The 26,219-nt window shown below is 41.7% G+C and overlaps 1 protein-coding gene and 2 pseudogenes across 1 annotated transcript; all 3 read left to right on the top strand.

The window, feature by feature from the left end:
* LOC26535280 overlaps positions 1-26,219 on the top strand; it is a 383,537-nt pseudogene that overhangs the window by 246,469 nt on the left and 110,849 nt on the right.
* On the top strand, positions 8,167-10,886 carry LOC122319669 (annotated as a pseudogene).
* Positions 9,618-12,121, top strand: LOC122319670. The gene has a single exon (XM_043207265.1). The coding sequence runs from the start codon at positions 10,901-10,903 to the stop codon at positions 11,702-11,704; it is 804 nt and encodes a 267-aa protein (XP_043063200.1). The 5' UTR covers positions 9,618-10,900; the 3' UTR covers positions 11,705-12,121.

The raw sequence follows: 26,219 nt of genomic DNA, 5'->3' as shown, positions 1-26,219 counted from the left end.
TGGACTTGGAGTGTCAACACCCAACCAAAAATTGGTTTCCTGGTCGGAAAGGGATCCACATATGTTTATTTTGCAGTTGCCCAGGAGAATAGACGAAAGAATGTCTGCTCCTATCAGGACATTAATCTGGGAGCTTTCAAAGAACTTGGGGTCCGCAAGGGGATGTCCGGAAGATCCCTAAGAAAATCTTGTGGAATTGGATACGACGGCAGATTTCCGGCCAGGTACGGAAGAACATGGGCTGCGGTCTCTAACTGTACCCCAGGTCTGGAATGCGATCGAATCGAAAAATTACACATTTTAGTGACGTGACCGGTCACGGTCTGAAGGTTGCTTCGGACCCTTAAGCTCTTGCTTTCTAGCTTTTATAGTTCCTGAGATCTCGACGTTCATACGGATAAACAGACGGACAGACGGACGGACATGGCCAGATCGACCCGGCTATTGATCCTGATCAAGAATATATATACTTTATATGGTCGGAAACGCTTTCTTCTGCCTGTTACATACTTTTCAACGAATCTAGTATACCCTTTTACTCTACGAGTAACGGGTATAACAATTCAAAGATATAAACAGACTCGTAAAGGATATTTATTAAATGATTTTCATGAAAACATTAAAGACCTGCAAACGAGTGTACAATTGACAAGAGTATGAATATTTAATACTTAAATATTACAACACGGCGAGTTAGAGAACCCAAACTTTACATTTGTTAAGTAGCCAGACTAAAAACACTTTTATTTAATCACATATAACCAACTTAATTTTAAGAAGAACAAAAATACAGAATTTTAAAATACCTACAATACATAGACCGTCAAAATAACAATAACAACAAGTATTTTATAAGTAATGAAATAAGAAATATTTTTTTTAGAAAAGCTCACCAAATTCATTAGCAAACATATTAAACCAAAAATGTATAGTCACTAATCAATCCCTTATAATCAGTTAGTAAAATTCCAACACACATTTGTATCAGAAAATGAATTTATAAAGTAAAGCCTAATACTCGTATTATCATCACATTGTAACATATAATTTAAATATACCGCAAACTGAACAAGATTGCGAAATGTTTCACAAATCCATGCAGGCAACAATGTAATAAAATTAACCAACGCACTATAGAAATAAAGAATACAGTATTAACAAATTAAAATAAAAGAGAACGCTATAGTCGAGTTTCCCGACTATCTGATACCCCTTACTCAGTTTTGGAGGTGCGAAGGAGAGACTTTACAGACAGTTTTTTGTTTGTGGGAGTTAAAGTGGCAAATCGAGAAAAACTAACAAGACTAACAAAGATGTAAAAAGATATTAAAACCTTTTTCAAAAATGTGGGCGTGGCAGTTTTGGGGGTTTTGTGGGCGTTAGAGTGGGCGAAGCAAAAAGTTTTTTTGCAGATCAAGAAAAAAAATTACAATACTTATAAAAAAATTAAAAAATATCAAAAGACTTTTAAAATTGTGGGCGTAGCAGCTTTGAAGGTTTGTTTGGGTTAGGTTGGGCGTGGCAAAAAGGATTTTTGCAATAGATAGAAATTTACCAGACAAATGAAAAATTGAAAAACTATCAAAATATTTTTTAAAAGTGTGGGCGTGGCAGTTTTGGGCGGTTTGTGGGTGTAAGAGTGGGCGTGGCAACATGAATCAAGAAGCTTGCGATGCGTCTATGCCTCTGAAGTCTGCATGCTTAGTCTCAACTTTCTAGCTTTTGTAGTTCCCGAGATCTCAGCGTTCATACGGACGGGCAGACGGACATGGTCATATCGACTGGGCTATTGATCCTGATCAAGAATGTATATACTTTATATGGTCGGAAACGCTTCCTTTTGCCTGTTACATACCTTTGAACGAATATAGTATACCCTTTTCCTTTACTAGTAACGGGTGTCTAAGTTACGGGGCTTGGACTGTAACCCGCTCTCCGCTCCCTCTTACGCTCTCTCGCTCTTCACCACAGAGTCTCCAAGGAGTCTCCGCTGCGCTTGGGAGAGCCTAGCTAATTAAAATAAGCTTCAGTGTAAAAACTATTACATACGATTAACCACACGCCCGGTCGCGACCGCGCAATTACGAAAAGTCTAGTGTTCGCTTTTTTTTGAGTGTTTGTATTTCAGCATATTTGAAAAATTCCAGGACAGCAGCCCCCTACAACCCAAAATTTTTGATCCATTCGAGCCGGATCACCTGGATTTTCAAGTTTGTCCAAAAGCGAACAAATTAGAAGATAAGTACGAAATTTCCATTCCTTTTAATTACCGGTCTGCAGCAAAAGGTTCGAAAATCCACATTCGTTCAATTTGCTGTAAGATTTATTGTCAAATCTAACGGATTTCTCCGACAAAAGGCAATTAAAGAAAAGTACTTATTCATTCCCACGGGCGCCGCCATATTACCCACCGTTCTTTTTTCACCCTCATTCGTGAAAATTTCTAAGTCCAAATTTCCGAATATATTTAAATATTCATCCAGTCCGAAAAGTGCAAAATTCCAAATGTGAAAAAGTGAACTTGGAATCTCAAACAAAATATTATAGTGGATCCTAAGGCGCACCCCATGTTCTGGAGTGGCCGCTGCCCGACCCTTCCGCGATCCCATTGGATCAAGTTTCAAGTTCAGTGAAAATTTCTAAGTCCAAAGCTCTACCAAAAGTGGCAAAAATTCTGTTCTCGTTTCACTGTGTCCAACGCAAGCCAAATTCTTTTCACAACACATTTTTGCTTTAACTCCGCAGTCCACTTAATACAATTTGCCTTGCTATCGAAGAATACAATAACGAAACAAACAACACATACCCTCTGGCCATTCCAAATAAAATATTTATTAAACATTTACCCGCCAGTTCCATATATTACATCAACATATACTACATCTATATATATTGCATATATTACATCTACATATATCACATATACATTACATATGTCGAATCGCGATCACTTTCGTGTTCTGCATCGCTTTCCACTGCGTCAGCGTAACGTTCGGCAGAAACAGTTATTTGCCACGCTGTTGCGAAGTAGAAAATGCGTGTTCTAAGAACATGCAAAACGAAAGAGGCGAACACAAAGTAGCAGAAAACGGTCGTTATATTTGAAATTAAAAGTAAATCTGCGACACGGCCTTCCTGACCTCACACACGTCCTCGTGGGTTAATAATTCATAACGCATTTTCCTTTCTCAATTCATTTACATCATTATTATTTTCTGTTAATTCTTTAAGCAACTTAACACATTTCTTCCAAGTTTCATTTCTTAGTTTTATCATTTAATTTTAAGCCATGAGATCCGGATTACCACCAACTTTTATTCAGAACATACCATATTCATAGTGCTTCTCTGAGAGCGTTTACATTCTTAGTTCATTACATTACTTTCTTCCACTAGCGCACGGTTCATCAAACCGGCCAGTCTATACTCTTATTAGCCTAGAGCACAGCTTACAACTCGACAAACCGGCCAACATACATGGCACACGGTTGACGCAGTCTATAGGCCAGCCAAATAACCAGCACCAACAATCGTTTCCGGGATTCGAACTAATCTGCAATCAAATGGCGAACCACATTAACTCGGGCACCCATCTGAAGAGAAAGTCGTCTCCCGAATCGATCCGAAGGTTTACAAAATCTTAATCAATTTCAAGGTCCCAGCCCTCACTGGCTTGATCCTCATCACAGCCCTCACTGGCTTGATCCTCATCACAGCCCTCACTGGCTTGATTCACAGCGTCTTTTTCTGCGCCTTCATCTTCAAATTCTGTGGTAATCCCCTTCTCAGGCATACTTCGCAAAAATTCGTGAGAATATTTATAAGTTCTATTATTGTTTAATGCTTTGAGCTTATATCTATCTCCTGGTAGTACCTCGGACACCAAAAATGGGCCTCTAAACTTAGGATCTAGTTTGGTCTGGTGCCGCTCTTCATTTTTGAGTAGGACATGGTCACCAACCTTGTGTCTCACAACAGTAGCTTTATTCTTGTCAAATCTTTCTTTATCAATTTTGGCATTTTTTTCCATGTTACGTTTTGCTATTTCTCTAACTTTTTCCACATCGACAGTATTTTCATTATTTATGATAGGTGTTAGACCAAACGGCCTTGCTTCTTTGCCAATGAGTATTTCTAACGGGCTAACTTTGGTCACTCTATTGGGCGTGCTATTAAGAGCCAGTTGAATTTCACATAAAGAATCCTGCCAAGATCCCTGGCCAGTTTCAACCGCAGTTAGCATGGATTTGAGAGTACTCATAACTCGTTCTACTTGGCCATTGGCACGACTAGCACCTGTGGCGATTAAGTGCAACTCTATTTTCTGAGCAGAGCAGAAATCACGAAACCCTGAACTAGCAAAACTACGTCCTTGATCAGCGATCAATCGAGAAGGGACACCAAATAACGATATTAAAGACCTTACTGCCTTAATGCAACTTATAGTATCTAGCTTTATGGTATGGGATAAGAAGACGAATTTGGTAAATGCGTCTATTAGCACAATTATGTATTCCTTCTGATCATTTTTGCCGCTAAGTTTCCCGGTAATATCGACATGAACTGTATGCCATGGGATGTCAATCTTAGGAATGGGATGCAGTTCGGCTTGTATTTTGCCAGACGGGGGCTTTGACAACCTGCAAGTAATGCAATTGTCCACAAATTTGCGAACGTATTTGGACATTTTATCAAACCAATAAAACTCGTACATTTTCTCGAGAGTTTTCTCCCAACCAAGGTGCATGATTGACTCGTGGACATTGTTGACAGCAGACCACCTAAATGGCTTTGGGATTATAGGCAAACAACGAGACTTTCCGTTTCTTTGGATTTTCCTATACAGAGTCCCAGACCGTAGTTCGTAGCTTTTAGCCAAATCTCCGGGCAATTCATCATTACGTAATTTAGACACAATAAGAGCGGTTTCTTCGTCTCTTTGCTGTTCGGCCAACAACCAACCATCAGATATTTCTGTCAGATTGATATGCTTTTCCACTATACCTGCTGAATTCCTAACACTTTCTGGAACTGGATTCCGGGACAGAAAGTCAACATGGGCCATACGCTGTCCAGGTCTATACTCTATATCAAAATCAAAACATTGCATGTACGACCACCACCTATGAACCCTGGGAGTTAACTCTATCTTTGTACGAGAGGCCTTAAGCGAATTGCAGTCGGTGAACACAACAAAATAACGGCCATGCAAGTAATGACGGAAGTGTTTTATGGAGTTGTATACGGCAAGAGTCTCCAGTTCGTATGAATGGTAACGCGATTCTGCTGATGACGTCATCTTGCTAAAATATTCGATAACTCGAGGCTTCTTTTCAATTCGGTGCAACAAAATAGCGCCATAGCCATCGGCACTAGCATCCGTGTGAAGCTCGATATCAAATTGTGGGTCAAATATAGTGAGAACAGGTTCATTAGTTAAAATAGATATTACTTGTTGCCGGATTTGCTCATGCTCCAATTCCCACACAAATGGTTTGCTCTTTGAAGTTAAAGCGTAAAGAGGTTTGAGCAGTTGTGAAAACTTTGGTACAAATTGGCGAAAATACGAGGCGAGTCCGATAAATTGTCTCAACTGAGTGATGGACCGCGGAAGTGGCAGATTAACAAGGGCTTGAATTTTTCTAGGGTTTGGTCGAATCTCACCTTCTCTAACTTCAAAACCCAAATACTCTACACAAGACTTAAGAAACGAGCATTTTTCAATATTAAAAGAAAATCCTGCTTGAGTGAGTGTTTGCAATACTACTCGTAGCCTATCAAGCGCCTCTTCCTTTGTATGTGCAACTATCATTACGTCATCCATGTAGACAATTGCGTATGAGTGGGTAAGATCACCTAAGGCACGATTAATGGCTCTTTGGAACACAGCAGGGGCATTTTTGAGTCCGAATGGCATAGTTAAATATTCGAATTGGCCTTCTGGGGTAACGAACGCCGTCCGCTCAATTGAATTCGGGTGAATTGGGATCTGGTGAAACCCGCTTGCCATGTCTATACAACTGAAAAACCTGGCACCACTCAGCCTAGCGATCTGATCTGAAATAAGCGGCAATGGATATTTCTCCGAGACTGTATTTGCATTAAGCTCCCTATAATCCACACAGAGGCGGTTTGTACCATTTTTCTTTCGAACAAGCAACATAGGGCTCGCAAAGGGGGAATAACTAGGTCTTATAATGTTTGATTCTAACAGCTGTTGAATTAGATGCCGAACTTTTGCCTTTTCGTCTACACTCAACCTATACGGGCGTCTTTGAACCGTCTTATTTTGGTCGATCAAGCGAATTTCTAGCTGTCCTGTAGACACACGGCTTTGTGGAATTCCACTAATAAATGAACCCGAATATTCTTGCAAAATTGATAACAATTGGTCTCTATCAGATCCATGCACGTCGGTGTCAACAGTAGCCAAATCAGGATTGCATTCAGAAACTTCAATGGGTAATATAGATTTTTCGTTAAACATAGTAAGGGCCTTTGATGTAATTGTCACGCCGATTCCCTGGCTCAGAATATCTCGACCAATCAGAGCGTCATACTTGATGTAATCATTTAACACTACATGAAACAATATTTCAAATGAACGTTCACTAATCATAACATTTGCCAGTATCTGTAAAGTGCTACAAACAGTATTACTACCAATACCCTTTAAAATGACTACGCTGCTTATTCTAGTTCCGGATAGTCTCTGCGAGGCGGCTTCTTTGATGAGTGAGCATTCAGCTCCGGAATCGAAGCAGAATTGGAACGACTCACCAGATTGCGATACAGTTCCAACGGGCTCAAGGACAGTACAGATGTTGACTTCTTTTACGATATGGGTTTTGTTAGATGACGAACGCTCCTGACGATCAGGACACACAGTAGAAACGTGTCCATCTTTTCCGCACTTGTAGCAGGTCACAGAAGACCGATCTCTTCCTCCCATGTAACCAGGGCGTTGTTGGCCGGGTTGCTGGGTATAATCTGCCACTGGTTTTGAGCGACACTCCGCCTTTTTGTGGCCGGTTTTTCCGCAATTATGACACTTGATGTGAGAATAGAGCTTAGCTCGTTTTCCTGGCGGCGCTGATGTATTGTTGGAATGCTGGCTCGGTCTAGCATCAAACGAATAAGCTTTAAGTTCTTGTTGTAATTCGTTCCGAGTGTCGATATTGGTGGTAAAAACTAAACGCCTCAAACGCCTGTCAATTCCAGCTGCATGTGCCAGCGCAACGGAGACTGCAATTTGTTCCACACTCAGCGACTTCCACCTGGCCATAAGCGAAGTAACCATTCGGCTTCCGTATAATGACAGGCACTCTCCTTCCGTAGGGCATCCTTGTAGCAGATTCATAACCGCTGCAGCTAATGTCTCTGTTCCCGCAAAATGTTGCAAAAATAATTCTCGGAACTGAGTCCATGTTATGCCAGGGAAGCACGTCTGAGATAGCCAATGGGACGCGCTCCCTTCCAGCGACTTGCTGAGGGTCATCACAAGAGCGCTGCCGTCCAGTTGATTTTCGGAAAATATATAATCCACCGTTGAGCACCAGGATTGAGCGTCTGAGCCTGAGCGTTCGGGATTAAACTTTGGCAATACGACAGCATTTGAGTTTTTTGGGTCTCTTTGTGAGTTTTGCACTTGTTTTAACAGTTCAGAAAAATGGCGACTTTGCGACTCCAAAATTGTCAGTAAATTATTTTCACTATTGGAAGTAGGAGTAGGCGATCCCACTTCTGATGTCGAATCGCGATCACTTTCGTGTTCTGCATCGCTTTCCACTGCGTCAGCGTAACGTTCGGCAGAAACAGTTATTTGCCACGCTGTTGCGAAGTAGAAAATGCGTGTTCTAAGAACATGCAAAACGAAAGAGGCGAACACAAAGTAGCAGAAAACGGTCGTTATATTTGAAATTAAAAGTAAATCTGCGACACATACATATATTATATCCACATATATCACGTATACATTACATTCACATATATTACCGACATACATTGCGCATATTGTCTGCATTCCTTTTTTCTATTCTATTTTAACAAATAAATTTTTCAATATTTATTAAATTATTTTTTAAATTTTCAAAAAAATTTAAAAAAAAAACTAAACGACAATAATTTTTTTTTTTTTCATCCATAAATAAATAATACGACCGCCAAATATAAGTCGTTCACCCGACAAATATTTTTTCCTGTATTGCTTGGATATTAATTTGTGTTTGTTTTAGAAGTACTTACAACGCGGAGAAAGGACTCCAATTCTACCATTCCATTTTCTCAGTTTCCAGTTGTGAACAAAAAAATAAAATTTTCTACGTTCTAATAAACATTTTTTTTCACAGTGTTCCACATTCCAAGTGTTCCAACCGTAAATCAGGTGGACCTAATTACCATAAATCACAGGTCATTTATACAATTCGCTGTTCACTCCGAGTCACCTGTCCAATTAGTCGAAACTACGGCGTTTCCACTTCGTAAATTTTAAATCTCACCCATTACATCCTATACGGTCTTTTTCCGCTGCTTTATACCGTTCACCGCGGCAAGCTTAAATTTATTAAGTGCAGTCTAAGGAATCTGTCTACATATTCAAAAGTGTGACCGGGCTCCAAATCCGCTTCCCTTCCATTTCGCATTTCTTCGATTATGCCCATCGGGGACGAAAAGAGGAAATTGTCCGCTGACAAACCCAGGTCTATTTTTTCACCACAAGGGCCCAAGAGAGTAAGAATCCCAAGCATTTCGGTGAAGCGCTAGCCAAATTCATTTCGGTTTCTGACCGCTTAAGCGAATTTGAGGCTCAGATTAACACTCCGGAATCCGCAGCTCCAACCGTCACGATGCTCAGCGTCCGTCGCGACCAAGTCCGAACCCTATGGGAAGCAGCAGCAGGCAACATGCCTATTCTCAGGGCTAAATACAGTTATTGCTATGCAGTCTATGAAAGGTGTGTTGCCCAGCTCGTTGATAAAATCGAGCAGGGCACGTCTCAGTCCATCCCAGCCGCCCCAGGCCTACATTTCCTCTGGCTGTCGGTTGCCTCCATGCAATACGGAAGTTTTCGCAGGCGACTATCTGCGCTGGCCGACTTTTCGGGATCTTTTTACAGCCATTTATATCAATAATCCACGGCTGACTCCGGTAGTCATTCCATTTAAATGCCAAAACAAGTGGCGACGCGCATGCCATTGTTTCGATTTCGCCTCTCACCAACGGGGGTTTCCGCTCTGCGTGGGAAAACCTAATAGAGCGTTTCGAAAATAAACGATTGTTGGTAAACAGTCAATTGAAAATACTGTTTAATGTGCAGTCGATACCACAGGAATCTGGGGCGGCCTTGAAGGTACTTCAAAGTACTGTTCAAGGTTGCTTGACTGCCTTAGAACTGTCAGGCATCAACACTGAGAACTGGGACTGCCTGCTGGTATATCTGTGTTCATCCAAGCTCCCGAAGATAACTCTCTCCTTATGGGAGCAGTCGCTCCATAAGAAAGCCGACATCCCGACATGGGCAGAGCTGAACACCTTCCTCACAGAACGTCATGGAACCCTAGAGGCCATCGATGATGTGAGATCGTCCGTACCAAGTCAGTCGCACTCCAAAGCGATGAACTCAAGTGGGCCCTCTAGAAAACTAAATTCCAATGAGACGAAAGTGGCTCCAAAATCGAAAAGTTGCGACTTGTGCAACAAGGAAAACCATCCTGTCCGTGTATGTCCGCGTTTTCTCCAAATGTCGGTTGACGACCGGTCAGCCTACATAAAACGGAAGCAGTTATGCTTAAACTGCTTTGCAAATGGACATCAGCTTCATGAGTGCAAAAGCACGCACAATTGTTTTACTTGCCGTGGCCGGCATCACACGTTGTTGCACCGAAACAACCCCTTTTCCAGTAATTCAAGCCCTTCAAATCCTGCAAGGCCAATTTCCGCTAATCAGGCCAATTTCGTTCCAAATGAGCAAGCCGGTGTTCAAAATTAGTTCGCCACGGGCTCAAGAGCTATCCTTCTTGGCACTGCCGTAATCAATATTTCCCATCTTGGCACTAACTTTAAGGCACGCGCCCTGATCGACTCCGGATCAGAGGCAACATTCGTAACCGAGCGACTCTTCAGTCGGCCTATGTCCTCCCTCAACTAGCCGGAAATCTGCCTTTCTACCCAATTTCGCAAAATTTCCTTCGGGATCTTCCCGATTTTCCACTGGCGGATCCAAAATTCTATGAGAGCGCACAAATAGATGTCCTTATCGGAGCCGACATTCTGGCTTCGGTGCTTCTGAGTGGAGCAAAAACCAACATCTGTGGCTCTCTCTTGGGGCAAGAGACCATTTTCGGCTGGGTACTAACTGGGCCAGTGTCAGCCTCAGCCCAAAGCAGAATTTCCTCCTTTCGACGCAGATCTCCCACGCGTACGATAATTCACTGGACAAACTACTCACAAAATTTTGGGAGATGGAGAATATACCAACAAAGTTCCTAAAAGAAGAATTTCCTTCAAACGACCACGAGAAACGAGTGCGGCAAATATGTCGTTACTCTGCCTTTTCGCGACCAAGAACATATTGGTTCCGGGCTAGGGCATTTTAGGTCTTTCGCGTTGGCTCAGTTTTTAAGAAATGAGCATCGTCTTTTTAGAGATGAGGCCTTAAAAGCGAGATACGATTCGGTGATCCAGGAATATCTCGACTTAAAGCACATGCAACAAGTTCTTCCTACCCATGATTGCAACGCCTATTATATGCCACATCACGCAGTCTTAAAACCGCAGAGCGTAACTACTAAACTCCGTGTAGTATTCAATGCATTCAGCCCTTCAATGGACCTCCAACCAAAAGGAAGTTTTAGCGGCCATTCAGAGCAACCATCTATTAAATACTGATTTTCTCAAGATCGATGCAGAAAGCACTGCCAAAACACTCGGTATTCGCTGGAAGGCATCCTCCGACGAATTCTTCTTCGTCCCGCCAAGTCCTGTCCCAAATTGCCAAATTGTTCGACCCTGCAGGCTGGTTAGCGCCATTTATCGTTCGAGCTAAAATTTTCATGCAGGAGATTTGGCTGCAGGAGCTTGGGTGGGACGAAAACATTCCAAATGAGCTTTTTCAGCGATGGCTTAATTTTCTCCGAAGTTATTCGGTTTTAGAGCAGATACGCATTCCACGCTGGCTATCGTTTCATCCAGATTTCAAGGTCGAGCATCATGGCTTTTGCGATGCATCGCAAAAGGCTTATGGGGCGGCAATATATGTCCGCGTAGAAGTGGGCAGCTCCATTATGGTGCAACTCCTAACCGCGAAAACCCGGGTAGCACCAGTCAAAACGGTTTTGCTCCCAAGACTGGAGCTGAGCGGAGCGTTATTGCTTTTCGAAATGGCTGCAGCAATCATTCCACATATGCCTACGATCAACTCCGAACTTTACTGCTGGACGGACTCCACGATAGTGCTTGCATGGTTAGGCAAGCCAGCGTGCCAGTGGACCACATTTGTAGCCAATAGGGTGACGAAGATCGCCCAGGCCACAAAAACAGAGAATTGGTCTCATGTTCAATCTGAGCATAATCCAGCAGACCTGGCAAGTAGAGGAGTTTCCCTCCAAGATCTAGCCGATAGCCTGTTATGGTGGCACGGACCGACTTGGTTGCAAAATCCACGCAACCAATGGCCAACTCAGGTCGACAACGCTCCGCTGCTCTAAAAGTGCATCTCGCAAAAGCTCCTTCTTAAGAGTTGTTGGCACGTTTCTCCAAGCTTGAGAAAGCTCTACGGGTCCTTGCTTATGTTCATCGCTTCATTCAGCGGTGCAGGAAGCAGACATCTCCATCTGATGTGCATTTGCTGGCCACTGAAATCGCCGCCGCCGAGCGGTTCTTAATTTCGAACACTCAGCACAGAGAATTCCCTGTGGAATATCACTGCCTAAGTGAAAAGCGTCCAGTGCCTAGTTCAAGAGCCATCCTAAGCATGAACCCGTTTCTAGATCCGCAAGGACTGATCAGGGCGTGCGGCCGTGTGGCGGCTTCCGAAAGCCTTCAATACAATGAACGGCATCCAGTGATTCTTCCGTATAACTGCCTGCTTTCTCGCCTCCTTGCGAATTTCACTCATCGCATAACTCTCCATGGTGGTAACCAGTTAATGGTGCGCCTCATCCGGTCAAAATACTGGATTCCGAAAATTAAGAACCTGATGAAAGCAGTAGTAAATTCGTGCAAAGTATGTGTGATCCACAAAAAGCGGTTGCAAAGCCAACTGATGGGTGTCCTGCCCAAAGAAAGACCATCGTTCTCCCGACCGTTCACGTATACTGGCATGGATTACGCCGGTCCGTTCGATATAAAGAACTATACGGGAAGAGCATGTCTTATTACAAAGGGGTATGTGTTAGTTTTTGTTTGTTTCACCACCAAGGCCATCCATTTAGAGCCTACATCTCGTTAAGTCGACCGAAAAGTTTCTTGCCGCTTTCGCTCGTTTTGTATCCAGAAGAGGGTGTCCACGTCAAGTCCAGTCAGACAATGGCAAAACCTTTGTTGGCGCTGCCACCCTGCTTTCCCGCGATTTCCTTCAAGCCGTAAAAGAGTCGGTGACGAATGCTTATGTCCACGGTGGAACCCGAAGTAAAGGGTGAAACGAAATCCATTTTTAATCGGTGGCAGCATTTGAAAGCTCTCCATCAGCAGTTCCGTGTGCGATGGAAAGAAGAGTACCTCAAAGAACTCCACAAGCGCACTAAACGGCAGGCCCCGTCCAAAAATCTCCGCATCGATGACATGGTCGTCTTCAAGGACGACAACTTACCCTCTAATGAATGGCGGCTCGGCAGAATTGAGTCTGTCTTCCCAGGAGCCGACGGCAACGTCCGTGTAGAAAATATCCGTACTGCACGTGGAGTTGTTAAACGTCCAGTGGCAAAAGTGGTGCTTTTGCCGACGGAGTCTTCCGAATCTCCACAATAATAGGCGCTCCTCTCGTCCTTAGTTGTAGTTCACTAGCACTAATCATCCATTATTTTTCATTTCGTTTTCGATCTCCTTTCGACATTCAACTACGCGCAGCTTGGCCCCTAGTCAATAAAAAGCACGCAGTGCTTGTGCATTGGAGAGCAGACCTACCCGAGGTATTCAATCCTACCGATGCCGAGTCTGCCGCGGTATCCATCCTCTTCGGAAGTGCGCGAGGTTCCTAGCTCAGCGCTGAAAAGCGTCTGCGAGCAGTCCTCATTAACAAATACTGCGCCAATTGCCTCGCTCACAAGCATTCCACGGGAGACTGCCGAAGCGCTGATCGTTGCAAGAAGTGCGACCAATCCCAACACACGCTGCTCCAGGTTAGCTCGTTGTCGCGAGCGCGCTCGCGTCTCCAACCGGTGCCAACCCGGCAAGCGGCTTCGGCCTCGTCCCAACGTTCCCGCCGGCAAAATCCGCCAACTCAGTGTAGGAATTCACCGCCACAACGCCCGGAATCGACCACGCCAGGCCCATCGCTCTCGTCGCTGCTGCAACGCCACAGCGTCAACATCCTTCCGACATCGCTGGTCAAGTTGGAGACCGTTACGAAGACCGAGACCGCAGCACTTATCGATCCGTGCACCCCCATGAGCTGCATCGACGTTTCGTTGGCGTCAGCCTGCGTCCGGGCATTGAGCGACACAGTGGTGTCCAAGTTCCGGGACATCATGCTGGCTGATGACCAGTTCCATCGGCCTGCTACCGTCTCCATGGTGGTCTGCTACTCGCTACAAGTTACGTGCGACTAGCTCACAAAGATCCAATCAAAATTATAATAAACGTGATTACCCGGTTACCAGTAACAGCAAATAGCAGTTTGTTCTTTCTTGATCTTTATTTGTCCCGTTTTAGACTCTGTGGTAGCCAGTCGCAGCCACGTGCGGCACCATAGCCTTGCATAGGTATTGAACGACAACGAGAGGACAGACCTGCCGTTTACCATACAAGCCGCATATCTCTTCGTATGTGAGGAGCGAGGAGTGAGGATCAGGAGAATTTGCCATCTGAGGAGACGTTGCTGATCGACTGTTAGCCGTGTGCCATAGTTTTTATACCCGTTACTCGTAGAGTAAAAGGGTACACTACATAGTTTCGTTGAAAAGTATTTAACAGGCAGAAGTAACCGTATCCGACCTTATAAAGTATATATATTCTTGATCAGGATCAACAGCCTAGTCGATATGACCATGTTCGTTTGTCGGTCTGTCCGTCCGTATGAACGCTGAGATCTCAGGAACTACAAAAGCTAAACAGTTAAGATTATGCATATAGATTCCAGAGACATAGACGCAGCGCAAGTTTGTTGATTCATGTTGCTACGCCTACTCTAACACCCACAAACCGCCCAAAGCTGCGACGCCCACACTTTGGAAAAATGTTTTGATATATTTTTATTTTTGTATTAGTCTTGTAAATTTCTATCCATTTGCCAAAAAACTTTTTGCCACGCCCACTCTAACGCCCACAAACCGCCAAAAACTGTCAGTGTTAAAGACTCTCCTTCGTACTTCAGAGTAACGATAGATAGTCGGGGAACTCAACTATAGCGATCTCTCTTGTTTTTTTTATTTTTGCGTGCTTGGTCGAGACATTTGTAAACTCGAGTTTTGAATTTAGTCGAGTAATGGTAATTGAATTATTGCGTATTCACGTGCCTGCGTGCTCGTTTATTGTGGATTCTGAATTGATTTTGAAGATCCTCAAAGAGCAACACAAATTAAATTATATTCAAAAGTTAACAACAATATATTTTTAAATAAGCAACCTAGCACAGCGTCTTTGATGGGCCCACCGAACCTGCTTTGAATTTATATTATTTTTGTGTGTGTGCCTAATAATATGATAAAATCAATTAATTTAAAACGGAAAAAAGAAAATATTATGCAACCCAAACTTCTATATCTTAACTAAATTAAATTTAAGGAATTTGATTTAGGTGTTAAGCACAAAAGAATATATTTATTAGGGATCAAGAATTTAAAAAGTAAATTTTAAAATGATTTCATTTAAAAATATCTCGTATCGATCTGGAACCATTTTCTGATATGATTGAACTTTTGAAATACTTTAATTTAGAAAATTTAGTTCTTTGAATATGTTTAGATAGAGTTTAATAAAATAGTTCCGTGAAAGAGAAACGATGATGCCGCAATATGAATTTAACTTGAAAAGAAATATGTGAATTTATAACTAAACTTTGATTAAGGGATAACCATAAATCTATGCTTACGCGTTATCATGGTAGGGATGGTACAGAAAAGGGGGCGAACAACACCAGACCACCCTTACTTCTTGTGTCTTTCTTGATCAGCTTTAATAACCCAGTCCGTCCGTATCAGTCCGACTACATCCTTGTTGTCTGGATCTGTTTACAGTTTACAGAAAGTGCACTTAGAACTTTTTTTCGCGTGCCGATCCAAAGAGCTTAGTGCAGAGCAAAGCTAGCAGTACACGAAACCGAATCTCCTTATACACTAACTTACCCTTAAGCTAGTGAACATAGGTCAGGGAGTCCTTATGGGCAACCGATCCCTAGTCTCTATTTTATACAACTAAAGGGAATAGCTGTCTACTACAACACTGATTTGATGCTCCGCTGTGGACTTCTCCTTCTCCTTGCTTACCCAAGTACTGCTATGACTACGCGTGCTTGGTGGCGAGAGGTTCGGCTGTGGGCTTAGGAAAGCGTTACCAGACTAGGGTAAACAAGTGGTGGGCTCTCAAGAAGAACGTCGTGCTAGACGCAATCTCCTATCCCTTGCTCTCTCCCGGCCGGTCCCGCCAGACGCCTGTTCAGCTCCTACAAACACTTTGTGCAATCGCCCGGTCGAACGTTTCACCCTAACCTTTCCTCAAGCTGGGACGGACGGATGGACGGACCTGGACGGGCTTGCTCGACGGTCTTGTTTCTGCTGTCCTACCGCTCTCGTCGACCTGCGCTACTAGGGGTTCAAAACTTTGGCTAGGAACTAGAAACGTATGACTCACTGTAGCTAACGGCTGCGTCCACCAAGTAATCGTCGGGTGAAAAAACAACACGTCAACCCCACGTCTGCTTTGACCGGTAGCCCCTGTACAGCGCCCGCTCGGTTCTTACGAACGCTCCGCGCAACCGCCTGGTTTACGTACGCAATCTCGGACACATTCGACAGGGTCTTTTCCACGTTCACCCGCCACGCACGCGGGTTCTTGCTAGGAGGCCTGTTCAATTACTATCGGACTCGCCGGGCCAATGCTAGGGTCTGGTCTCGAACAGAGGTTTAGCATGACGTCTCTTACTTAGTCGTGTTTTGTCTTAGTGAACATCACCTATCTGTGTCTCAATTCAGATGCAAACGACGATGTGAAAGCTTGGTTGATGTTCGGTTATATTGGAAGCAATAACTGCAGTGATGGAAGTCATGTATTCAGAGATACGGGATCGCATTGTTATGCGAGACAATGCTAAGACATTTAGCATTTTGCTAAGTTTGAACGGAAAACTTTTCGACTCTTCCGTTATTTTAACAAACAAATGAATATAATAAAATACCCATCTGTAGCTTAGTTTACAAAAGAAACATACAATAAATAAATATATATAATAAATTATGTTACCTCTGTTTCAGGTGACCAAAATTTTGTGTTGGGATACAATTAACCACAAAGTATATTTTTTGGCTACTCAAGATAAAAAGCCTGGCCAACGACACTTGTATTCTGTTCAAGATCCCATACACGATGATATAAGAAAGTAAACAAACAATTGTGCATTATATACTCAAATATATATTTATTTATTTTAATTAACAGAATTGAACCACAGTGCATAACATGTGATTTGGGTGAGGAACTTTGGAGTAGTCGATACTATTATACAAACTGCACGCATTTTGAAGCCTTCATAACGCCATCATTAGGTGTTGCCACTAACTATGGAATTGAGTTTTACATTTTGGAATGCCAAGGTCCAGGACTACCTGTATCAGGAGTTCATATGCAGACAACTCACAGTTTAGTCAAAATTTTGTATGATACAAGGCCCTTTTATACAGAAAGGCTACAAAAGCTGGCTTTACCAACCCAGAGATCTTTTGAAGTGCCATTACCGCATGGAGGACGAGCTCAAGTTCAATTATTACTTCCTCCCAGCTGGAGAGAGGAGTTACGTGATGCTGCTTTTCCAGTTATTGTTGAAGTGTACGTAAACAATGCATTAAGTTATTTTTTAAAACCTTTTAGAGGTTATTACAATTAATGGTCATATCCAATACTCAGGTGTGCATCGGTAAAATAAGTGGTTTTTTAAAAAAGGAATTGATCAAACATTTTTACAGATCGTTTTTGCTTTACGCTTTTTTAGTAGAACTTAGGGTTTTCACCTTTCAAGAATACACTTGGTTTTGTTCAAAAACTTTTAAAAGATGTGTTGCTGAAAAAAAAGTTTAAATAAAAATATAAAAAAATACTTTTAACAAGGTCACATATTGAGGAGCTCTGGCGACTATCTCCCTACGGATCGCTTGTATATTCTTAATGAGATTCAGGAGGATTACTAACACTACAGTGATGATGCACAACACATTATTTATTTATTCATTTACACCACTGGATAGATAGATCCTTGTCTGGCTACCTCTAAATATACATTCCGCTTCCTTTTGATATTTAAGCCTATCAGCTCCCCTACTAAAGCAAATGCTTGCAGGAAGGGCGTTAAAAAAGCACAATTCTCCTAATATTGGTTTATTTCGCGCTTTGATGGTCCTGACAGTTGCTTCATTAAATGGGACCAAGGAGCGAAGACTTCTTACTGGAATATTTATATTAATTAACCACAAAAAATAAGAACTATTAATGTTAATAATGGACGGAGATCAGAGAAATACATGGTATTTTTCTTAACAAACCCTAACCTTGCATACGCTTTCGGAAGAATAAAATTAAATTTAACTTCTCATTTGACACGGACAGCGATATGTATGGAATAAGAAGATGAAATTGTTAACAAGCATGCTACATGTAACCACATTGTGTTGGTTTAATTGGCAGTTTATTTTTAGTGCACCATTTGCAAATTCTATCCAAATCAGCCTCACTAATATCATAAATTGCCTTATATATTTTGATATCATCTGCGTACAGAAGATAGTTAGAAAAAAGCCCGAACAAATTGACAAAAATAATGAAGAGCAAAGGGCCCAGAGAACTGCCTTGAATAAGTGCAGAAGTAGCATCATATGGGTCGGAAACAACTCCACTGATCTCGACATATTTACCACATCCATTTAAAAAGAAAGGGTAAATACCAAGCTTAGAAAGTTTACCCCCAAAGCGAAGTGACAAACTGTCTCAAAGATTTTATCGAAATCTGTGTACCCCGAATTAGCCTGAGAATGGGCTTCAAAGGCATGCATGCACTGGTTAGAGAGGATGCCATTATATTTTTTTAGAAGAGAATTTTATTCTCTTTACGGTGAAAAAAAAATTTATTGTATATCCAATAACAACTACATTTTGAGTAAATTATTCAAACGGTATCTTTTTCTATTGCATTCTGCAAATAATATCACAATGCAGAATGCAAAAATAATTGATAATTGAAACTGCAGATCAGTCAAAGTTTAGCAACGATGGAGGATTTAGATTGGCCATCAAATAGCCCAGATCTAAGCCCCATAGAAAATAATGAAAAATAAGCTGCGAAATGTGCCTCAAAAGAACATTTTTGACCTTAAAATTAAACTGCAAGAGATGTGGGACTCGATTTCTCGAGAACACTGCCAAAACTTGTTACAATCAATGCCAGCACGGATTAAATTCGTAGTACAAGCTAGAGGCGTCGTTACAAAATTCTAATATTCATTAATTGTTCGTTTTAAGTATAATAGTAAATCATAAAACACGTGTTCGAATTATTAGTGGTAATTTTTTCTTAACTCTTAAGTCTGCCGTTTGAATAATTTACTCATAATGTTGTTATCATTGGAAATACAATAAATTTTTTTTCACTGTAAAGAGAATAAAATTCTCTCTTAGAAAAAATATATTGGTATTCCTAATCTGTAATAATATTGAATATATCGTGTGTTGAACATTGCGCTCTGAAAACAAATCATGCTGTTCGAATTAATAGTAGTTTGGGCTGGTAGTTAAGCGCCTGGGCAAAATCCCAGGGTGAATTGGATCGATATAAGTATGATTAGAATACATTATATTGCTGATTTAAGCAGTTGGCTTTTAGTTTGAGACATCAGTTTTACTACAATTTTTGTGAATCGACATGATCTTAGATAATGATGACGAAAAAAGCCCACTAAGAGGAAGAAGAATGTTCAAAATAAAGTTCTAAAAGGAAAAGGAGGAAGTATAGATGTCAAGAGTCGATATGAGGGCCAAAAGAAGATATAGTTAGTTTCAAGGAAAGCATTCGATACCCAATCTAATCATAAAAGAAAATTTTTAATTTTAGTATTTAGATTAAATTTAGTAATTACATTAACAAACTATAGAAAATTTAGAACTCAACATAACGGTGATGTAAATCACAATATGAAATAGTGAATCCGGCGAGAGCAATTGAGAGGTTAAGAACAGAAGTGGAATAAATTAAAAGAAGTATTTTTTTTTTTTTTCGCGCGAGTCCCACGGCCACACCTCCCGCCCAACCGACCGAGGGCCGCTGCCGTGTATCGTACGGCTCGAATCGCGGGAAGATAGACGCGATATAGAAGACAGTAAAGGACGAGGAAATATATGTATATAACTAGTAGTAAGATCTAAAAATTCGTTAAGTATGTTAGAATTGATCGCTTTAAAAACGGCAGAGAGTCAGAATTAGAGATAATAGGATACAATCTATTATAGTCAGAACATAGAATTCTGTAGGGATCATGCAACTCATAATTAGATCTACAGTGATTTAAAATTAGAGGTACATAATTTCTAGTAAATCTGCTCGGAACAGTGAAGTTAAGCCGACTAACCAGGTCGGGACTATCAACTTCACCACGAATAAGGTTAAAAATAAAGACTGTTCCAAGCATCGTTCTACGGTTAGCTAAGGAGGGTAAGTTAATTTACATTAATCTACTTGAATAGGGAGGAAATCTAAGGTTTGCATCCCAATTAAGGCGCCTTAAGGCAAAAAGTAAGAAGTTCTTTTGAACCGATTCGATGCGGTCCGAGTAAACTTCATATTGTGGACTCCAAACAGGTGATCCATTCTCGAGGATCGGACGGACTAGAGAATTAAATAAGGTTTTGGTCATGTAAGGATCATCAAATTCCTTTGACCACCGTTTTATAAAACCAAGCACACCTCTGGCCTTATTGACAATAGACGAAATATGGTCTGAAAATTTATGTTTAGGGTCCAGAAGAACACCAAGATCATCAACATGTCTTATTCTGTTTAAAGAGCACCCACTTAAAGTGTAAGTTGCGTGCACGATAAAAGGTCATAACTTTACACTTAGAGCCATTTAAGTTCAATACGTTATCACGGCACCAGGTTTGAAAGCGATCTAGATCGGATTGTAAGTCCAAATGGCGAGAAAAGTCCTTATATTGCAAGCATAATTTTACATCATCAGCGTACGTTAGTACACGCGAATGATTTATTATTAAGGGAAGGTCGTTATTAAATAAGGTAAAAAGGAGCGGACCTAGGTGGCTCCCTTGTGGGAAGCCGGATGTGACTCGGAGAATACAAGAAAGAGAATTTTTAAAGAGGACCCGTTGCGTCCTGCCATTCAGATAACTTAGAATCCAATATAGGAGATCAACAGGGAAACCTAATAAATCAAGTTTTTTTATTAAAAGTGAATGATTAACAGAGTCGAATGCTTTACTAAAATCCGTATAAATGACATCTGTTTGAAGATTATTTTTGAAGGCCTGTACTACGAAGGAGGTTAGCTCCAGAAGGTTAGTAGTTGTTGATCTGCGTTTTATGAACCCATGCTGACATGGTGATATAATTAACCTACAGAGGTGCTGCAAATGAGGAGTGATAACGTTTTCAAAAAGCTTAGGGATAGCAGACAATTTGGAGATTCCTCTGTAATTGCTTGCATCCGATTTGCTACCTTTTTTATGGAGAGGGATCACAAAGAACTCCTTCCATATTTGGGGGAACTGTGTAGATTCCAGAGATAAGTTAAACAGTTTTAGTTGAGGCTTGCACAAGGCTTCCGCACAGAATCTAAGGACACAGCCAGGAATTCTTTTTAAAAAAATAGCGAGGAAGGGTAACTGGTTGTTTTGCGCTTAGTGTTAACGAAATTATAAAACTGTTTGGGATCCTGTGCGAACTGGAACTGAGCGTTAAGCACGGTAAAATTTATCCGAACACTTACATATTTAGAAAATATAGATTGAGAAACGGTATTTTTAAATTTTATATAAAGTCTGGACTTAACATTTCATAGATGTGTCAACTCTTTATTAAACCAAGGAGGTTTGTTAGAGGTAGACGGATAGTACATCGGAACACAAGAGTTGAAAAATGATTTAATTGCAGTATAAAAAATATCTATGGCATCGGCCATTATGCTGTAAGAATATAAATCGGACCAATTAAAGCCAAATATAAAAAGATTTAGCCTCCGAAAGTTTGCCTTACGAAAACAATGAATTCGTTTGGTTGACTTAAATGGCCTCTCTTTTATTACGGTACCTGTGCGATTGTCACCTCGAAAGTTGGATGATATGGATCTTCTGGTTGACTAAGAGGTGCTACTCTAGTCAGAAACACACTTTCAGGACTTGTAACAAAACATAGATCCAATAAACGACCAAGAGAATTTCGAATATAATTAACTTGCGACAACGATATGTCAAGCAAGCCGTCAATAAAGTCATGCTGTGCTATAGGCAGAAGAATATTCGACTGTTCTTCTGTAGACCACTTAGTGCCTGGTATATTAAAGTCACCTAGAACAACTAGTTGGTCCCTATCGGACAGTCTGTTTGAAACGGATTGGATAGCGGACAAATGGTTAATATATTCAGGAAATTCAGAAGACGGCGGAATGTACGAGCACGTAATATAAAATAGCTTTACGCATAACAATTCTAAGTTACGGAACTCATCAAAAAGTACCTCCTCTGACGTGAGGGTAGACCTAACAGCAATTAGGACTCCCCCTCCCTTCCTGGAGGGACGATCATGCCTGTATACTGTGTACATACCTGGGAAAACTTCGGAGTTAAGTATCTCCGGTTTTAACCAAGCCTCTGTAAACACAATAATATGGGATGCAAAGGAAAGGCTATTAGAATACAAATAAGTTAGCTTACTACACAAGCCTCTTTTTGCCTTTCTTTTTGCCTCTTTGATAACAGATAGTGAGACTAGATTTTAGTTTTTTAAAGATAAAGAAGTAGAAGTAGTAGAGGAGGATGGGGCAGTGATCTGGCCACTTCTGGGAAGTTTAATTCCCACGGGCCCTTTTTTTTCTATTTTTAATCTTAGCTTCAAACTCTTCAAACAATCATACTTTCCGACCAGAAACATATGGTTGAGAATAGCTCATTTGGGACAGTTATCTTGAAAGATGAGATGTCCCTAGCATAAGAAAAGTTAAATTTTTCCACTTTTATGTTGTCGGCTTTTGTTTTGTCTTGTATATAAGACAGTACATCAGATGATGTTTGATCGGGGGAAAGCCGAGAAAAAAAAATTTGTTTCTTTAGTGGAACCACCGAGAGGGGTTTTGGCACTGCAGGTTGTATTTCTGAAGTGCCAACTTGAGCCGGTAGTCCGGAATCAATATTTCTTTGTGGTGGTAAACAATTCGGTACGGGTGGAATCACCGGTTGAGAAACCAGTGCGGACAAAACGGAATCTGTAGCAATCCCAGGCTGGACTCCCTCCATAACCGATTGATCGGATTGCACCGAATCTTTTTTAGCTGCCGATCTAAGCAACATTTGAGGGTTTGCTGCGATCGTCAACTGATCAGCTGTGGAGTCCTGTTGATCACTTGCCGAAGGTTGCGGGGCATTCCCTTTAGGCAGCCTACCACCAGCGGCTTTCTTGCGCCTTGGAGATTCTTCTAATAGTTTGAGTCTATTAAATTGTGAATCAAGCGCAGAAAGAAGATCATCAGCTCGACGAAAAATATTTCTAGCCACGCCAAAACTGCTGATCAGTCCTTTCAAGCCATCTTTAGTTTGGCGCATAAAGAGTTGCATTTCATTCGCAACTCCTAGGCAAGTATCACAACAGTATTTTAGATTAGGGCCTTTAGCTAGGTCATCACTTTTTCGGCCGTTAAAACCAGCGCACTTAGTGTGCACCATTCTATCACATAGCCAACAGGTCATTTTTGACTGCTCAGGCTTTATTACCTGACGGCATTTGTTATGGAAGCAGACAACATTGGTTTCCATGTTTAATTGGGTTTTGACCACTGTACCAAAAGACAAAATCAGAAAATGTACCGCAAGAGCGCAGTCTGCACTTTAAGATTTTGTGTGGGAGAGCGAGAGAGCGGGTTCAACGTACAGTTAAGTACAAAAACAACACCAAACAGCACAACGGACAACGCACGAAAGAGAGAGTAAACAAATCGCAAAGACAGAAACAGAACAGATTGAATTAATTTATTAAAATAATGCACTTATCACAAAAGATTCACTCGCGAAGCGAACGGAACTTTAACTAGTACGGATTACGAAATTGAATTATAAAAGAATTTGTTAAATTCCACCGCTGGGTTTAGCAAAACAAAAATAAATTCGGAGCGCAGAAAAAAAACACGACCGTTCGCTTTGCAGCTTGAATGCGCAAAGCATTGAAAACATTATTAATTTGGGTGAGGCATAAGCTATAAAAATCAAACAATGGATGACAAATGCGAATCAAATGTCCATACAACAGAGTCAAAACTAGAGTCATCTGCTACAAAGAAGCCATCGAACTCCCCCAAGTTGGCCTTAATATGGGAGATGTTATCCATGTCGGCCTGATAAAGAGCAGCGTCGCTTCAACGTGGTATAAAGAGGCTACAATAAATAATTTGCCATCCTCAAGAGGCGAAAAACAACAAACAAAATTCTGCCGAGTTGAAGCTTGTGTTAAGCCAAGTTTCAAGAAACATTACGTTACCTAATTCCGAAAAGTCTTACCCTTACGCGGTATCAAAGTCGAATTTAATATTGTCCCACTCTAAACGAAAGCTCACTGCTTTACGATCTTCAGCGTGTTAAGCCTATCTATTCGCCAGGCCCCGACGGAATCCCCGGCTGATTGTTTAGATTCTCTGCGGTTACCTTATCTCTGAAATCTTCGCAGTTCCTCCATATATAGAAGGATTTCTTTGTGATCCCTCACCATAACAAAGGTAACAAATTCTATGCATGGAATTACAGAGGACTATTTTAGTTTATTGAAAATGTTATCATTCCTCATTTGCAGTACCTTTGTAGGTCAAATATATCACTATGTCAGCATGGTTTTATGAAACGCAGATCAACAACCCCCTGACCTATTTAAAAATCCTTTTTTTTTTAATTCTACTAGTCACATCCTGTGTCCCACAATGGAGCCACCTTGGTCCGCTTCTTTTTACCTTATTTATTAAAAACCTTCTCTGAGTAATAAAACATTTCCGTGTACTTATGTACGCAGACGATGTTAAATTATGCCTCTAGTATAAGGACATTTATTGTCATTAAATCATTAAATCTTTATTTACATATGCACAGTGTACAACGTTTGATAACATTGGCTATAGAGTAATATAGAGTACTCTATATTGTCGGATGTTGCTATATTGTAAATTTAGGTGTTAGGTTGGGTGTGGCCTAAGGATGATGTATTTTGAGAGAGTCAAGAAGGTGCCATCTCTTAAGCCTGCGATGTTGATTTGAGAAGTCCAGCATCATGACAGCTATTAGGTTAATATCTTCGTTTATTTTGTTCAAGTGCCTCATTCTTGATTTTGCCGATGTCGATGAATTAGCCGCAAGACCTCTGCTGGTAAAAGTTACGTCGATAAATGACGTACCTCTATCGTTATTAAACGTTGGCTTCCGTCCGTCGTTCAGCAGTGTTAGGTCCAGCATTCCCATAGCGTTTATCACAGCTCGACCGCTGGGGTTGGATACCCTGCTTCCCCATTCCACTGTCCAGGCATTGAAGTCACCGGCAATAATCTTCGCCCTTCGCCCTCTAGCGTGGTGCACAACCACGCATTCCGCATCTCTTCGAACTGGTCGGGGCTGTCGAAGGCTGAGCATAGCAACTGTACATATGCACGTCTTTTATCTTTGCGTATGCAATTCCCAGCATCGGTCAGGAAGCAAGTTCATGAATGTGGAAAGGGCTGGAACACTTAATGGCTGCTTTCGATGACTCGTCTAGGATCGTGGAGAAGTGTCCCCATCCAGTGGCGTAAGGTTCGTTTAATAGCATGATGTCTACATTGCGCTCCGCCGCAGTCTGCGCCAGGAGGCTCTGAGCAGTTGCACAATGATTAACGTTGATCTGATTACGTTAATTTGGGTGAGCATTGTTATGGCTCTAAACTTCCTTTTCATCGCTCTGCGGCTATCTGCGCATCCTGCAAAGGCTTCTGACATCCTCAGGATTTAACCGTACTTCCTGGAATTGGGTGACTAGGCAGAAGCTCCTCTGCTGTCGTAGCCTCGTCCATTTCGCTACAAGATAGCGCAATTCTCTGCGCACCCGTATGCACCGTGGCTTTCTCTTTGAGCGTCTCCTCAAGATCGCTCTTAAACTTAGGAGGCTTCTTCCCCTACTTCCAGCTGCAGCTCACCTTGATAAGTTCTCCGTATTTTGCGTACGTGTTTGCCGAGCTCGCTAAGGCTCGGGACCGATTTTAGTTCCCGGTGCATCTCTGTGTAAGAAGCCTCACCCGTCTTCCTCACGATAAGTGCCTCAGGCCTTTTACGCAGGCGCTTAGGCTTCACCTTGGTCCATTTAGCCAGCGCTCTAGCCAGCGCTCTAGCAACGCTCGCCATACTGTGCTTGTTTGCGGCCCCTTTGTGCAGCTCAATCGCCCTGTTGTGAAGAGCTGTGACTACACCCTTGGTCTCCCTGGTGACGTGCCGCTGGGTCACAAATGCCGATAGCAGTATATTGATCTTGCCATTCATCCTGACAAAAATGCTCTTCAGGTTCCCGTCCTAATGTGGCGTGATTAGGTCCGAAGACCGGTGTGGCGATCCAGCTGGGGACTTCTCTCCGCTTCG

This window comes from Drosophila yakuba, unplaced genomic scaffold, assembly GCF_016746365.2.
Source record: "Drosophila yakuba strain Tai18E2 unplaced genomic scaffold, Prin_Dyak_Tai18E2_2.1 Segkk50_quiver_pilon_scaf, whole genome shotgun sequence".
Classification (NCBI taxonomy): Eukaryota; Metazoa; Arthropoda; class Insecta; order Diptera; family Drosophilidae; genus Drosophila; species Drosophila yakuba.
This window is presented reverse-complemented; position numbering and strand designations above follow the sequence as displayed.

What these genes read in the sequence shown, in the direction of transcription:
- LOC122319670 (XM_043207265.1), top strand. Translation starts at nt 10,901, where the DNA reads ATGCAGAAAGCACTGCCAAAACACTCGGTATTCGCTGGAAGGCATCCT.